This window comes from Phallusia mammillata, chromosome 2, assembly GCF_965637545.1.
Source record: "Phallusia mammillata chromosome 2, kaPhaMamm4.hap1.1, whole genome shotgun sequence".
NCBI classification, from domain to species: Eukaryota; Metazoa; Chordata; class Ascidiacea; order Phlebobranchia; family Ascidiidae; genus Phallusia; species Phallusia mammillata.
This window is the reverse complement of record NC_137253.1, coordinates 9,188,059-9,203,120: the sequence shown is the minus strand read 5'-3', so window position 1 is coordinate 9,203,120 and position 15,062 is coordinate 9,188,059. Positions and strand designations below refer to the sequence as shown.

At 36.4% G+C, this 15,062-nt stretch overlaps 2 protein-coding genes across 3 annotated transcripts in view; one reads left to right on the top strand and one right to left on the bottom strand.

The window, feature by feature from the left end:
- Positions 1–15,062, bottom strand: part of LOC145214806 (uncharacterized) — an 88,525-nt gene that overhangs the window by 71,055 nt on the left and 2,408 nt on the right. The window lies entirely within an intron of this gene.
- On the top strand, positions 4,578–13,591 carry LOC145214804 (NACHT, LRR and PYD domains-containing protein 9-like). 2 transcript variants are annotated; one of them, XM_080083406.1, is made up of 10 exons: positions 4,578–5,014; positions 6,985–7,093; positions 7,340–8,632; positions 9,751–9,837; positions 10,368–10,439; positions 11,960–12,195; positions 12,398–12,559; positions 12,708–12,869; positions 13,009–13,170; positions 13,363–13,591. In XM_080083406.1, exons 1-10 carry the CDS (start codon positions 4,901–4,903, stop codon positions 13,393–13,395), a joined length of 2,430 nt encoding a protein of 809 aa, XP_079939532.1. In that variant the 5' UTR covers positions 4,578–4,900; the 3' UTR covers positions 13,396–13,591. The 2 variants fall into 2 exon arrangements, with proteins under 2 accessions (XP_079939532.1, XP_079939533.1); XM_080083407.1 differs by lacking the exons at positions 13,009–13,170; positions 13,363–13,591 and having other exon boundaries at positions 12,474–12,559; positions 12,708–12,770.

Here is a 15,062-nt window from a genome sequence, read left to right as displayed (position 1 = left end):
CTTAACTTCACTGGGGTAGGTTGGGAACAAGAACATAGTAGATTTGGATGCTGGTCCTAAACACATTTTATAAGGGGTTTTAGGTGTGTCCAACTGACAGACCAACTTTTCTGTAACAGTTAAGAAATGATCATTGACGTGATCTGCCATTTCAGTTTCCTTCATAATCAATTTTCCATTAATCTTAACTTTTGGTATAGAGTTAGTGGGTTTGTTGTGACCGAAAAAGTGTATTAACTGTTTTCCAAATTTGTTTTGCGTTGGTGGTGTATTTACTAAACAGCTTTTGACAAAAGTTTTGTTTCTTAAGATTTGATTTGCCAAATCAGTGATACTGGTAGGTGGTACTGAAATCTCTTATCTGTTGTTTTCTCTTTGACATACTTGTTGTATGCTGTTTGTTTGCTTTATTAAGAGCATGTAGTTTGTTATCATACCATGTATTTTTTCCCAATTTATTCTTTGTTTTCACCAATGGAAATACTTTTTCATAACTGTTTTGCTTTTTCATAACTTTTTTTTTTCATAACTAAGGTGTGCCAATAAAAAATCAAAAGCTTGTTACCTTTTTATAACCAAGTAGGTTAAATTTATTTATAAAATTTGTTATAGTTGTTTCATAATAGCAACTTTGTTGAAGGTGTGCTACTGGTTTAAGGTCACATTTCTAGGATGAATGAACATTGAACATTTTGGTAAATGGTCAAATATTTCGACCAGTAAAATGTAGGTGTCAATTGGCTTTATCACATTAGTCCATATGTGATCAAATACTGTTTCAGAATTGTCAGTTATTAGCGTAGGTTTGTTAATTGGGGTGTAAGTATGTTTTGGAACATACAGTCAATGAACAGCTTACTTGTGTGTTTGTTGAGTCCAGAAGAGGTTAATGTCACCCATTACATAAGCATCTATCTTCCTTATTTTTGCCAAGCTTTTATCTAGTTTAAAAGTAAAAGCATATAGAGCCAATAAAGATAAGCTGCAGACAGTGCACACTGTTTCGACCTATAAGGTCTCATCAGTGCAGCTGGTGACGAGAGATAGGCCGCATTGGCTAGTGTAGCCATTCAACGGCACTTTACATTGATACTGTGACACTGAGCCACTTCACTGTGGTTCCCAAGCAGTTGCTTGGCCATTGTGAGCCAGTTTCAACTGTGCTGTATGTCCAGTTGTGGCATCGCACGGACTAGGTGATGCATGGGGTTGTACCCTGTGCTCCCAACAAACTGGAGTGCCGTTGAATGGCTACACTAGCCAATGCGGCCTATCTCTCGTCACCAGCTGCACTGATGAGACCTTATAGGTCGAAACAGTGTGCACTGTCTGCATTTTATCTAGTTGTTTTAGAAAAGATTCAAGGGCGGATTTGTCCTGTCCTGGTGATCGGTATATTGTTCCACATCTTGTAGGTTTGTTTCCATAATAGAAGTCTACAAACAATGACTCGAATACCATTTCATTCATTGTAGTAAAGTCATTTCTAATATTATAACATAGGTTGTTGTTGATGTAAATGCCTACACCACCACCTCTGTGCATAATTCTTGGGTTGGAAATAAAATTATACCCTGATAAATTGTAATGCTTGCTTTGTTTAGGTTTAAACCAGTTTTGGTTTTAACCAGGTTTTCATTGGTCTAGAACAGGGGTGGGCAACCTTTATCATTGTGGGGCCAAATGCAACTGCGATAAATAGTTCGCGGGCTGCACCTTTATATAACACAAGGTAATTTTACTTCGTTGCATACCAAAAATGCCTTACTACAAGTAAAATTCGCATTTGATTCTTGCAGCATATTGTCAGGTCGCAGAAAAATAGCATCGGACGCACTAAATCTGCTCAAAAATATATAATAATTGTACTCGTTTACTAGTAGATTTAAAGTCCAAGTGTCTCTGCGGGCCGCACAACCTTTAGTCAAGGGCCGCACGAAAATGAACTTTCACAATAACCTCCCGAAAGAAGGGAATTTCAACTAAAAGTATCCTGCTGACTCAAGGACTAGTTCATTATGGAAATGTATGATTTAGAAGCACACCCAAAATAGGGTTACGAAATATAATTTTGGGGTCGCGAATAATTTGCGTTATTATGCCATATTCACATTAAATGGTATACCTCCGTGCTCTTCAACCGGGTATACTGTATACCCAAGTGTATACCACATTAAAACTAGGGTATACGACTGAAGAAAGGTATACAAAGGGAATACAGCTGAGGTCAGTGTTACTAAACATCGCTATTTTTATGAAATGCAGGAAGACATAGCATGCTGGTGACCTATGTGAGACTGACCTGCTTGCTGTAAATATTATTGCGTCAGGTTGGGATTGTTACGTCAATAATGTGAATTATGAAGCAAATAAGCACATCCCTGGAGTCTGTTAAGGTTGAACAATGTACTTTCTGAAATGTTACTTTTAAAGGCCCTGGAGTAAAGGATTGCGAATACAAAAAATTGAGAACAAGTCAACACCACACCACATGTCCACATAGCTGAAAGAATGCAGCGACAAGCCAGCCATTAAATCGACTACTTAGGTTTACACACTTTTGTATGCTAAATTTCCTGGACGTAGCACAGGGGGTGCACAACCTTTCCGCTGTGACGGCCGCATCGTAAATCCTTATTAATAGTGCCTGATGGCCAATTTAATTTCTAACTTGTTACGTAGAACAGTCTAGGGATCAGACTTTACTGTTTATAACGTCACCATCTAAATTGTGACGCTAATGATGCCTGTTTTCGCATTGTTTACCCATAATATGCTTCAAAAAGTCTCAAACATGCGGCTTCTGGGCCAAATATTTCAGTTTATGTTCACGGCCACAGGTTGTCTACTCCTGGCCTTTTGTATGACAATAATTCACGCGACCAGGCAAGTAGCCTACCTATTGGTAGACTGTTACTGTCTATGCACAATTATAAATTGCTATGTGTAGGGCAGTGGTTCCCAACCTATGGGTCGCGACCCAAAGTTGGGTCGCCTGAACATTCTGTTGGGTCGCTTGTTATAGTGACCATTACAGCATCTACTTTTTGACGCCTCGTAGCGTTACTTTTATATTACCTAGGGCAGTGGTTCTTAACCGGTGGGAAATTTCCCACCAGTGGGAAATTCAATGTTTTTAGAGGGAAATTATGTGAGTCAGAAATCACCAAACTCGGGCCCGTGGGTTGAAATTAACCGTTGAAAATTAATTTAATACAATATTTTCCGCAATAACATGTAAGTAAGATTAACTTCACCTAGTTTTACAGGGCGCATAAAAATTCAAAAATGGTTTATTACGTCACAGAAATTACTAAAAGTATCAATGACTTTGTTATTGTTCGCGAATAAATGCATTTGATCTGTTGATTGTGATGCAATAAATGACTAACGCAAGCATATGAGATGTTTCAAAATTCCACACGATTTTACTTTCTCATGAAATAACTATTCAAACTCAATAAGATTGCAGTATACCTTTACCAAATCACTTCGCTACAATTATTTCGATTAAAGAATATTTTTTTTGTTAATGTTGGGCACAAAACATCATTATAAAAATAACAGAGGGGGAAATTTGAACTTGGTGATTTACTTTAGTGGGAAACCACACCAAAAAGGTTAAGAACCACTGACCTAGGGCTTTAAATTAAATTGTTGCCCAATAATAAACTTCATCACAACTTGTCGTGATAATGCTTAAAACTGTTTGTGACGTCATAAAGTGGTGTGTTAGCTCACAGTAGAGCGTTGTCTGGCTAATAATGCTTCGACTCAGCTCTGAGTTCGGGCTAAATGGAAATGTTTGGTCGAAAAAAAAACAGCGTTTATTCGTTATAAGGTTATTGATTTTCTAGACTGGAGTAGTAATTTTTAAAAAGCTTTCCGAATTTACAGACACAAATACAACTAAAAAGCATGTCCATGGGTCGCGAGAAACCACAAAACTAAATTTTGGTAAGTATTTGGGTCGCGTTAAAAAAAGGTTGGGAACCACTGGTGTAGGGTATATAAAAGTTGCTTAAAAATTGTAAAAGGTATACAACGGGAAAAAAGGTTGAAGAGCAATGGTATACCTGTGTACATTTATTGTTTAAACATTATTCACGTGTGTAGGCTATACCCATTAAGGGGTCATGTAGAAATTTCTTTTCTAAAATGGAGTCGCAGAGCATCAGACATGTAAAAATGTCAAAAAATAATTTAATAAACGATGTCTTCCTGTCCAACTAATTCAGTTTCATGTAGTTGTTCTTTAAACGGAAACTTGTTTCAATTGTTTTTTAGGCGATAATGGACGCTAAGGGGGATTGCAGAACAAAAATAGGAAATTGTGGTTTTTAATCGATCGACTGCTTGAGAGGGCAATCTTTAGCTATTAAAGTTTGGGCACCCCTAGTTGATGCGGTCGGCTGTGAAAAGAAAAGATTCACGAATGCGAAAAGAAAAGATTAATGCAAGAGAGAAAAAGAGTTAGCCTATGTCGGTCGAGCAAACGCGATTGTGGCTTGGTACCCCACCTCTAGTGTTGTAAAAGTCTGTGAAGTACAACAGGATATGACGTGACGTAATTGCTTTACCTAAAACCAATATGTGTGTGTGACGTCGCAATACGCTAATCAATTTATAAGTCTGCAACTGTACACGCATAAATGCTGTTCGTCAGCCTAAAGTGAATAGCCTACTTTTATTTTTTATTAACAATGTTGCCACATAGCAATGTGAGCCAATACTATAGCTTTCAAATATAAGTGTAACAGAAAATGATTGTTTGTTTCATGCTGTGAATTTTCATTAGTATGAAGTAATTTTCACAATTAGTACTTTACAGATTAATAAATTGTGACGTTTGTATACCATTAAATACCGCACTGGTAAAAGAAATGCCAGAAGTCCAGAAATGTCGGAAGAAGCCGGACCAAGCGGTTGCCAAAACAAGCCTGTGGACAACATCCTGTCTGAAAAGAACATGCAGCGCAATATCCAGAATGTTGAAAGCATCCAAAATGTCGAGGTAAGTGTGTTTCAACTGTCATTATGTTTCAATTCAGGCATTGTTAAAGCAAATGCGTTGTGAGCATACTCATCACCGTTAGCTTTTTGTGCCAGTGTTATAACACATTCTATCAATATGACTGTTTCTATGTAGCCTTATTAAATCGCCCTCGCACCATTAGAACATTGTTTAATATGGTTAATGTATTCACTTACTTTCTGCCAAATGTTAGTTATAAAACTAAAGCAGTAGTTCTCAGCGGGGGTGCCAGCGCCCCCCTGGGGGCGTTTGCTCTTACTTAGGGGGTGCTGGAGAATAATTGGGCGAATAGGGGGCGCTGGGAAAAGATAGAGCCGGTAAAAAGAAACAAAACGTCAAAGTCATTTTTGTCATATCTCTTACATCAGCGACTAGTAAAAGTATATTTGACTGAGTATTCACTGTATTGTGTATACAATGCATTTCAAAAATCACAATGCGTCAGAGGTATTTGAGTCACACTAAGCAACGATACACGGTGACTATACATTCCGTAAACTTAGATTTATTGGTTGTGTCATTGTCTATAAACAGTGTTTTGAAATGTTGGCATTTGGAATTGCATGTTTTTGTATTGTTCTGGACTTACATCAAGTAAATCAGAAAATTTTAACCGATGGTTATCCTATACGAAAAGGGTAAATTTTGCAAGCTTAAGGGAGTAATTATGGGTCCCCTTCACTGAAGGGGGCACATATTGTTTATTTCCGGATTTTTTGTGTCTAACGATGGTTTGTAACGTTCGTTTGGTCAAGAAAGAGTGCTTCAAATTTATTCTCATTTGGACAGATGTTAGTTATTATGGGTCCCCTTCCTTGAAGGGGACACATATTGTTTTCGTCTATATTTTTTTTCTTTTTTTCTTTCTAGCGCGGATTTGTTCCCACGTTTTGGTCAAGAAAGAATGGTTCAAACTTTTTCAAATTTACACACATTATAGATATTGGTCTAAAGATGGTCCATGTGAATTTTGACCCCGTTTAATCTGTCGGTTCACCCAAATGATGTGTATAATAAATTGGTAAACATCTAACAATGATTGTGCCCTATTTTTACTGTTACCATATGTGTGGGGACACATTAGATTATGCTTGCAGAAACAATTATGTTATAAAGTGTCAGGAAAAAGATAGGGACCCAATGCCAAATATATATCCATTATAAATATAGTAAATGGTATATGTGATACATCGTTAAATATGATGTAGTATATATAAACTGGCAATATATAGGAAAACCACTATTCTAGTTAATCCAAATTTCATCCTCCTGAAGTTTGACGCTGATATAACAAGCGGTGTAAATTTTAAAACGGCTAACCTGACTAAACTACATATTCTAGTAGTTTCATGCTTTGTCTGTTGGTGCAATGTACGGTATTCAAAAGAATTTTCTAACTTTTTTATTGGATTCGCCCCTTTAACCCCGAATTAATCCGGTTTTAGTTTTAGGCCAGTTTTAGTTGTTGTTACAGACGTAATACGAAACCGTCATTTCGGTGATTAGAAATGAACTGTATTTGCGCAGCAATGCCATGTCGTTTCAGTAGGTTATCACGCGCATTTTCAGTTATGGCGAAGGTTTAACACCTAAGACGTGATTTAAACACGATAAATGTTAGGTATTACACACGCAGAAAACAAGACAAAATACTCGAGTCAAAAACAAGTACATTTCTTAGGAATAAAGTTTTTTTCTAAGGCATTGCCCTTCATATAATAAGGACAAATCTTAGAAATTAGGACGGTATGGCAACACTAATTATAGGACATTACCAATGCTTGCCATAACCAAGTGCGTTTTTTTCATTCGTTTAAAAACCAGTTCTCTATGGGTAGCGATGCTCAAAGACAATAAGTTCATAGACATTAACAATAACTCAAACAATTCGTAGTAACAAAAGCGGTTAAACACGCAAGTCGCGAAATTAACACAATTATGTTTTTAAGAACCTATATGTTGGCCACACTGATATTCACCATCATCACCATTATCAACAGCCTGGCAACATTGAGGCTGATCATCCATCAGCTCTATTACTTCCAGCTTCCCAACCAGGTAAAAAAGTGTTTAATTGGAACAAACTTAAAAATATATAGGAATTTAAAAGCCACAAAATCACTTCTTTGAAATTAATACATGCTTGCTTGTGGACCTAATATTTACGAAATATCCCAGCAACTGTATAGCAAAAAATGCAATCCCAGTGATAAAACATGTCGATACCACATAAAGAGACCTGAGAAATTGCAATGATACATAATTAACATCTTTCTTAATTTTTGTGTGTATATTTGTTTACAGGAAACAGTTTACAAAAAGCTGCAGATGTCATTCAACAACACCAGGAGACAAAACTTGAAGCCGAAGTGGCTATACGTGGTTTGACTGTAGATCAGTCTAAACTTCCCGAAGTTCGACAGAACTTGGCCGAAAGCGACATCTTCGATATGAAGGAACCACCCACGAAGGAGCCTTTCAGCTCATCCATGCACGAAAAGAAAATGGTGAAGTTTGATTTTTCGAAAAGTATTGAATTTGATAATTTACTAGCTACGATGATGGGCATCCGGTTTCTTGCTCTTATTGGCCCCCCAGGCTGCGGAAAGACCACATTGGCTAAGAAATTGGCAAAGTCCGCCAATTTCTTTGTGATTTTTTTGAGATTTATGGATCTGAGTTATCAGAAGCTAACTCTTCAACAGCTCCTAGTGGATTTTCCCTTCAAAGATGTAGACCAGACAACTAAAAATAATGCGTTTGAATGGATGTTAAACAACCAAGAAAAGTGCGTGTTTGTGTTTGATGGTTACGATCAAAGTACTTGGCCCCTAAGCAGCGAAAAGCCAGCAAATGTGTCGTATGACACTGCTTTACCGATTCAGGAACTTGTAGCCAATCTTTGCTGTAAATTTTTTTTCGGTAAATCCCTGGTAATTTTTACGTCTCGGCCACATTCCATTCTTTCTTTGCCGATTATCTTGCGTCCAAAACTCATAGTTGTTGTTGGTGATCTTCCAACAGATGGTATGCAAAAGCTATTTTTTGCCTTTGCCTGGAGTGAGGCAGATGTTTTGTGGAAAACGTTGCACAAAAATGCACCGCAGTTAATTCAACTCTGTCACAACCCAATGCTGTTGCAGTTTGTGGTTTACTCTGGTTTGCATGGCGATGTAAATCAAGTAAACACAATCACCAAAGTTTTCAAAAAAGTCTTGCTTCAGCTGGAAACATCTGTTCAAAAGCCAGGTTTACGCTTCTGCGATCTTGTCCAACCAGTTGGTAAAATGGCTTACGACGGTATGGTTCGCCGAACCGTTGTGTTTGCAAACATCGATATACAAAATACTGGCCTAAAAGATGTAAATATACAGGATTTTGTCATCAAGGTAGCTCTTTGCCCAAGGCTATTTGAGGGTGACGGGGCGAGCTTCAACTTTACGCACCAGACATTGCAAGAAATGTTCGCCGCCATGTACATCTGCATGATCATGCCTGATTCTGAGTTCCACGACGTCATTGACCAAGTGGTCCATGAAAGTCACTGGTCTATGGTTCGCCGATTCATGTGTGGACTTTTGCTCGGAGACAAGGAAGGTTAGTGACTACAACCTAAAATCCCAGTTTACAAAGCTCTAGGACAAACAGTGTGAACTGTATAACACATTTGTATTGCCATTTAACAAGAAATATTGCCATTAACATTGGTTCTCATACATTTAAAGCTTGTAGCAGAAAAAAAAACTCCACAATTTTTGCGGCGCGCTTAGCATGCAGTGTTTACACAATAGTTGTTCTGACACAATTGTTTAAGCAACTTTGAATAACGCATAAACTTCTGAATAAAAATAAAATCGCACCACTACATTACGTTGAAACATGCTGATGATTAGGGCAAAAACATTTGAGGTAAACACTTCGTAACAGTTTGGGAAATATCTCACAGAAAATTGTTTGAGAACCACTAATCCACCACCAGACAGCAGTTAATATTTGACAAAATCAACTCACATTTTAAGTTTCTGACTCGTAAAATTTCATAAACTCTAGCCTAATTATGACACACACAGTATGTAAGCAGTTTACGCCATACAAAAAACAACCCCACTAGTTTTTATGCCAACTGTGTCGCTACAAAACAGTTGTTAAGTTTGTTGTGTACGTACCTCTAAGACAGTAACATAACCTTCGATTGGCATGCAATTTGTACCCAGGTCACATATGTCGAACAAAAGTTGCTTCCGACCAGCAAATCTCAATTAGCTTTCACGTCTGTATGTTACATGTAAGCCTTATGTTGGGTCAAATTAATCATGTGCATAACCCGTCACACTATTTCCCAAGTAAACGAGCCTGAAAAAGCATGTGCTGAATTAGGCAAAGATAACTATTTAAATGTTGTTTGCAGAACAAACGACGCTGATATTTTTGAACGAAAGGGTTTCGAATGTTTAATCTTAACTAATGCCAAATATACCAAAACCGTCTTTGCACTTGTATTTTAGAAACTTTCAATAATAAAATAAAATATCACTGAGAAACCAGCACTGATCCCAGTTTTCTTCAAACCAATCTTAAAATGCAGGTCCTAAGACCTTGAAAAATGGGATTTTAGTAGATCAAAAATCTGTAAATATATCAATTAAGAAAAGCAAGAGTAGGGCATGATCACAATAAATAATCATAGACTTTTATTTTATTTTTGTAAATTGTAGGTGACGAAATGAACCCATCAACTCATCAGGTGCGCAAACGAGGACTCCTGTCAATGTTTGGACGAATTCTATGGCGGTCTCCAAAAGGTTGGGATATAATAATGAACCTTTTCCTTTTTCCTGTTTGTTATGAAACAGATTGTTTTAAACTTTCGTAGCGAAAAAAAGCTAAATTGGCAATAAGTACAGACATGTGTTGAGTATAAAATAACGCTGTTTACAGTCGAATTCTGAAAGCATTGCTGTTAAATGGCTTAAAAAAACAAATTTTATTTGAATTGTAAAAAAAAATATTTCTGCAGAAGACTACGAATAGAAATGGGCCCTTGAATGTTAACATTACATGTGCAAAATATGGTTGGGCAATTTAAAAACGCATATCCGAAAGATTGAAGTGTTGTTAAGATTTGATTAATATCGCGATTGCAAACTTGTTCACTCGTTTTTTATCATAATGCGGAAAACCCGAAATTACTGCGTTCCAAAAAACTGACTGACAGGATTCGATATTCTGGTTTCTATTTAGGTGTTCTAGAAATCTACACTGTTCTGAATTGTTAACATTGCCTTAAATTACATTCTTTCATTTCAGTGATGCAACTATTTTTTAATTTTAGACAAGCCTACAAAATTTCGTAACGAGCTCACAAAATTCATGAAAGCCGGCATTTCTAAACATCAACTGATAGGTAAGAGTATATTTTTATGTTAACAACGTACGTAGTACTTATGCTACGCACTAGCCTTTAATTGTCTAAATACAGCGCGTTCACACCATTTAGGTTTTACCATTTAGGTCAGCCTGGGCTTGTCGGGTTAACACTAAGCCGTCTAGTACAGTGGTTCTTAACCGGTGGGAAATTTTATGTTTTTAGAGGGAAATTATGTGAGTCAGAAGTCACCAAACTCGGGCCCGTGGTTTGAAATTAACCGTTGAAAGTTAATTTAATACAATATTTTCCGCAATAATATGTAAGTAAGATTAACTTCACCTAGTTTTACAAGGGGCATAAAAATCCAAAAATCGTTTGTTACGTCACAGACATTACTAAAAGTATCAATGACTTTGTTATTTTTCGCGAATAAATGCATTTGATCTGTTGATTGTGATGCAATAAATGACTAATGCAAGCACATGAGATTTTTCAAAATTCCACACGATTTTACTTTCTCACGAAATCACTATTCAAACTAAATAAGATTGCAGTATACCTTTAAGGTCCCGACCAAATCGCTTCACAAAAAACGATTAAAGAATAATTTTTGTGGTTAATGTTGGGCACAAAACATCTTTATAAAAATAACAGAGGGGGAAATTCGAACTTGTTGATTTACTTTAGTAGGAAACCACACCAAAAAGGTTAAGAACCACTGGTCTAGTATAGCGTCCCGTAGACGCACCCCGGTTTATGCGGAACGTATAAGAGGGAAGATTAAAAAATACGCTTCCTAAAGGCCTCTAACAAGTTGTTCACACAGATTAGTGCTTTATAAAACTCATAATGTTTTCTATGTCATGCTGGACAAACAATTTAAAAGCATAACGAAAGAAGACGGTTTCTACAGAAAAGCATTGTGTTACATACTCCGCTTTTAATGAAGAAATGCAACACAAATCTTACCAACTGTTGTGGCAACCGAAAGAAATAAACAACACTGGTACAGGACTCGCAGTGATTACAGCCATGTAACCAAACATATAATGTATACAGTCCTTTTACAGCTATTGCTTATAGTCGTGCAGACTATCAACAGATGGTTGCAAAATTATTACTTTATAGTTTAGCATTTGGGCTGTGATATAACACAAAGAACAATAAAACATTTATGCGTCACAATCTCTACATTGTCTTTTAGTGGAACATTTTTCTTCCACTGTAAATTTTTACCTGTAGTAGTGATTTAACAGTTGCTGGGTTAGGACGCACTAATTTTTCTCGCGCATTTTTTTGCTATGTTTATTATTTTTACTCAGTGATGGTTTGTAATGTTTAAAAATAACTCGGCCAGCCAATGACCTATGACTGATAAACAGATAAGCTGGGATTTAATAAAAATTCCCTTTCACAAGCGTACGAAAGAGCACGCATAAACTTTAACAATAACATATTGGCCATTTGTGCTGGGTTGGCAATTATCTTTGTTATATTAAGATTTTCGATTTATGACGATTTATGATTTTAATTGAAGTTTTTCCATATTTTTTTAGATTTGCTGACTGACATCCAGGAATGCTCGGATGATGAGAAAGATTCTCTTGCAAAGTTTCTCCCTTTGAAGTTTAATTTTAACAACACCCCCATCACATCTAGTACAGCTCACGCCTTGGCTCAAATCCTTCCGAGGTTGTGTGGACCTGTTGAGGTGCTGAATCTTCGCAGATGCAACCTGAACTTGGATTCACTGAAGATGATTTGTGAAGGCATCAGTAAACTTAAATACAAGGTTTGTCGCAAACTTTATTACATTTTGTTTTGGAAAAGTTATGTTTTTTAACTTTTTTTATTACTGGACACTGAATCACAGTGTTTGAACTATGTTTGTATTTTTTTTGCAACACAATTTAAATTCACCAATACAAATTGTTGTTTTTAGCTTACAGTTGTCCGAATACATTTGCAAGAAATAATCATTAAATCTTGCACAGATGAAATATCTTAATCTGGGTGGCAACAGGTTGGGAGATGAGGAAGTCAAAATAATTTCTGTTATTTTAAACAAAGTTGGGAAATTGGATCTGCGGAGATGCGAGATTTCTGCGACTGGTTTGGAAGTTTTGTGCGAACAAATAAAGAAACTTAAAACGCCGGTATAATATTGTAGTAATATTACGAAACCTGAAAGTAAATTAAAATAAATAAATTACACAATGACGTCACTCATCACGTGACTTTATGTCAACTTACGATTTTTTTATTCAATAAATTTGCAACAAATAAGTATAAAATCTTGCTCAGATGGAATTTATTGATTTGAGTGACAACAAATTCGGAGATGAGGGAGTCAACATAATTTCCTTTATTTTAAACAAAGTTGTGAGATTGTCGTTGTGGGATTGCGAGATTTCTGCGACTGGTTTGGAAGTTTTATGCGAAGAAATAAAAAAGCTGGAAACGCCGGTAGGATTTTGGAAATATTACAAAACCTGTCATTTATAAGAATAAAAACACAATGACGTCACTCATCACATGACATTATGCCATTGAAGATTTTTCAATTTAATAAATTTGCAACAAACAATCTTGAAATCTTACACAGATGGAATCTCTTAGTCTTGGTGACAATAAGTTCGCAGATGAGGGAGCCAAAATAATTTCTGTTATTTTAAACAAAGTTGGGAAATTGTGGCTGGTGAGATGCGGGATTTCTGAAGATGGGGAAAAGAATTTACGCAAAGAACTGAAAAGACTCGGACTTCCCGTAAGTTCGATTGTTCGATCTGTTAAAAATAAAAGTGACATCATCAAGATTACGTCACATCGTAGTTACGTCATAATGTTACTAAATTTGTAACGATAGGTGGTTTGATATTTTGGGCTGTAGGTTTACATAATAGATTTTCGCCTAATATTTCCATTTTCTGTTATAAAAGTGATTTTATTGTATTTTCAGAAATCAGCCATCACATTTTTGATCAGGTATTGATTTCGTCGCGATCTAAAGAATTCCTGGAAGTCTAAGTTTCAGCTTTAAACATTTTAGCAGCACGAACTTTGCTTTTCTGATTTTCTTATTATTGTGCTGTTTACCGCGATGCTTGTGCTAATAAACAGAATTGCTAAAATACTTTTAAAGCATGTTTCAGACAAAAACCTTTTAAATAAAATAAATAACCTACATATTTTTTCGGCACTTGTTGAATTTTACATCTTTACTTCAGTCATTAAGTTTTGTGTGTAGACTTTCAAATTCTCGACTTATTCTTGCTGTATGAGACTTCATTTTATGAGACATAGCTTATAGCTAGGTTAAAATAAAACTTTCACAACTTCTGTAACACACACTTTTTGCAGAACCAAACTCCATATCTCTAAATTCATAACACCATCACTTAAATCCAAACCACACTATCAAGCCTGGTGCTTGCCTATTGCCACTAAAATGAATCATAGAGTAAAAGTTAAGGTAAACTGATTGATATCTTGATTTTCCAATGATGACTACGAAACTGTTTTCTTTATTGTAAGTCTTTTTAAGTTCATTGTGTTCCTTTAAAAAAGTTTGTATCCTTTCTTGTTGTCCTTAGACTAGTAAACCATTTCCTGTAAAACATTTTAGCCGCTTCCAGGTGTTTAGTGAGAGTGTTCTTTAATTTCGGCCATTAATGTTCTTGAAGGATTTGTAACATTGGTTTCAACACAAAAGGCTCAAACACTACGATTTCTTGAAATTGCATTTGGCTGTAAACATTTTTACATTGTGTGTTAAATAAGTTGTAAGTGGTGCTGCGCGAGTCACAGTCCCCTGTCTCTATTTCGCCCGGCATGCAGCTTTTCTAAGTACACATGCGTGCGCGTGCGCACAACTGCTCACCGTCATGTAACTGGAGCAGTGAACTTGTGATATTCACAGCCCCACCGTAGATAACTTAATGGTCCAAATAAAAACATATTTAAAAAATGCCGATTAGGGCGGAAATTGCTTGAAATATATTGCTCAAGCATGAAGAACTATGGTAATGTCATTTGTAATATAATAGTAGGAATATCATGTAAAATAATCTAGGGGGTGCTGCAACACCGCAGTCCCTTATGACGGGCTGCCCCTGCACAACAGGGCTGCCACTCCTTGGGATTTTTCCCACGATCTTGGGATTTCAGTGCTGAGCTTGGGATCTTGGGAAAAACGTTTTAAACCTTGGGATTTTTTGAAATTATCAGTTTAATACGTATAAGATTCAATTATTACTATTGTTGCAAACAAAAACGATCCTTTTGCAAAAATCATCTTTTTATTTAACGTTTTGCATAACAGTGCTTTATCAATTTTGTGTTCGAAGATGTGTAAGTTGATTGAAATTTCCTGTCAAAACCAGTGAGTCAGGCCAGTACTACAGGCTTTTCGATGTATCATGTACCAGTTACCAGTAAATGTAGACAAAAAATATTTTTTCTTTTGTTTTTTTCTTGTATATCTTAACGTCTTTTGAAAGGTACGTGATGGCTGGGACGTGGTGTACCTTATGTTGCCTGCGCCAGCTAGGATTTAAACTGTTCTTTTGCCATTTTTTGGTTATCTTGGGATTTTTGGACAAACCTTGGGATTTTTTGTGAGGGAAGCTTGGGATATCTTAAAATTATCAGTGGCAGCCC

Bases quoted from the DNA above. Each gene is read 5' to 3' on its own strand.
- LOC145214804 (XM_080083406.1), top strand. From the start codon at position 4,901: ATGTCGGAAGAAGCCGGACCAAGCGGTTGCCAAAACAAGCCTGTGGAC. The intron at 5,015-6,984 runs GTAAGTGTGTTT...TATGTTTTTAAG, and splicing joins AAAGCATCCAAAATGTCGAG to AACCTATATGTTGGCCACAC. The intron at 12,560-12,707 runs GTATAATATTGT...AATCTTGCTCAG, and splicing joins TAAAGAAACTTAAAACGCCG to ATGGAATTTATTGATTTGAG.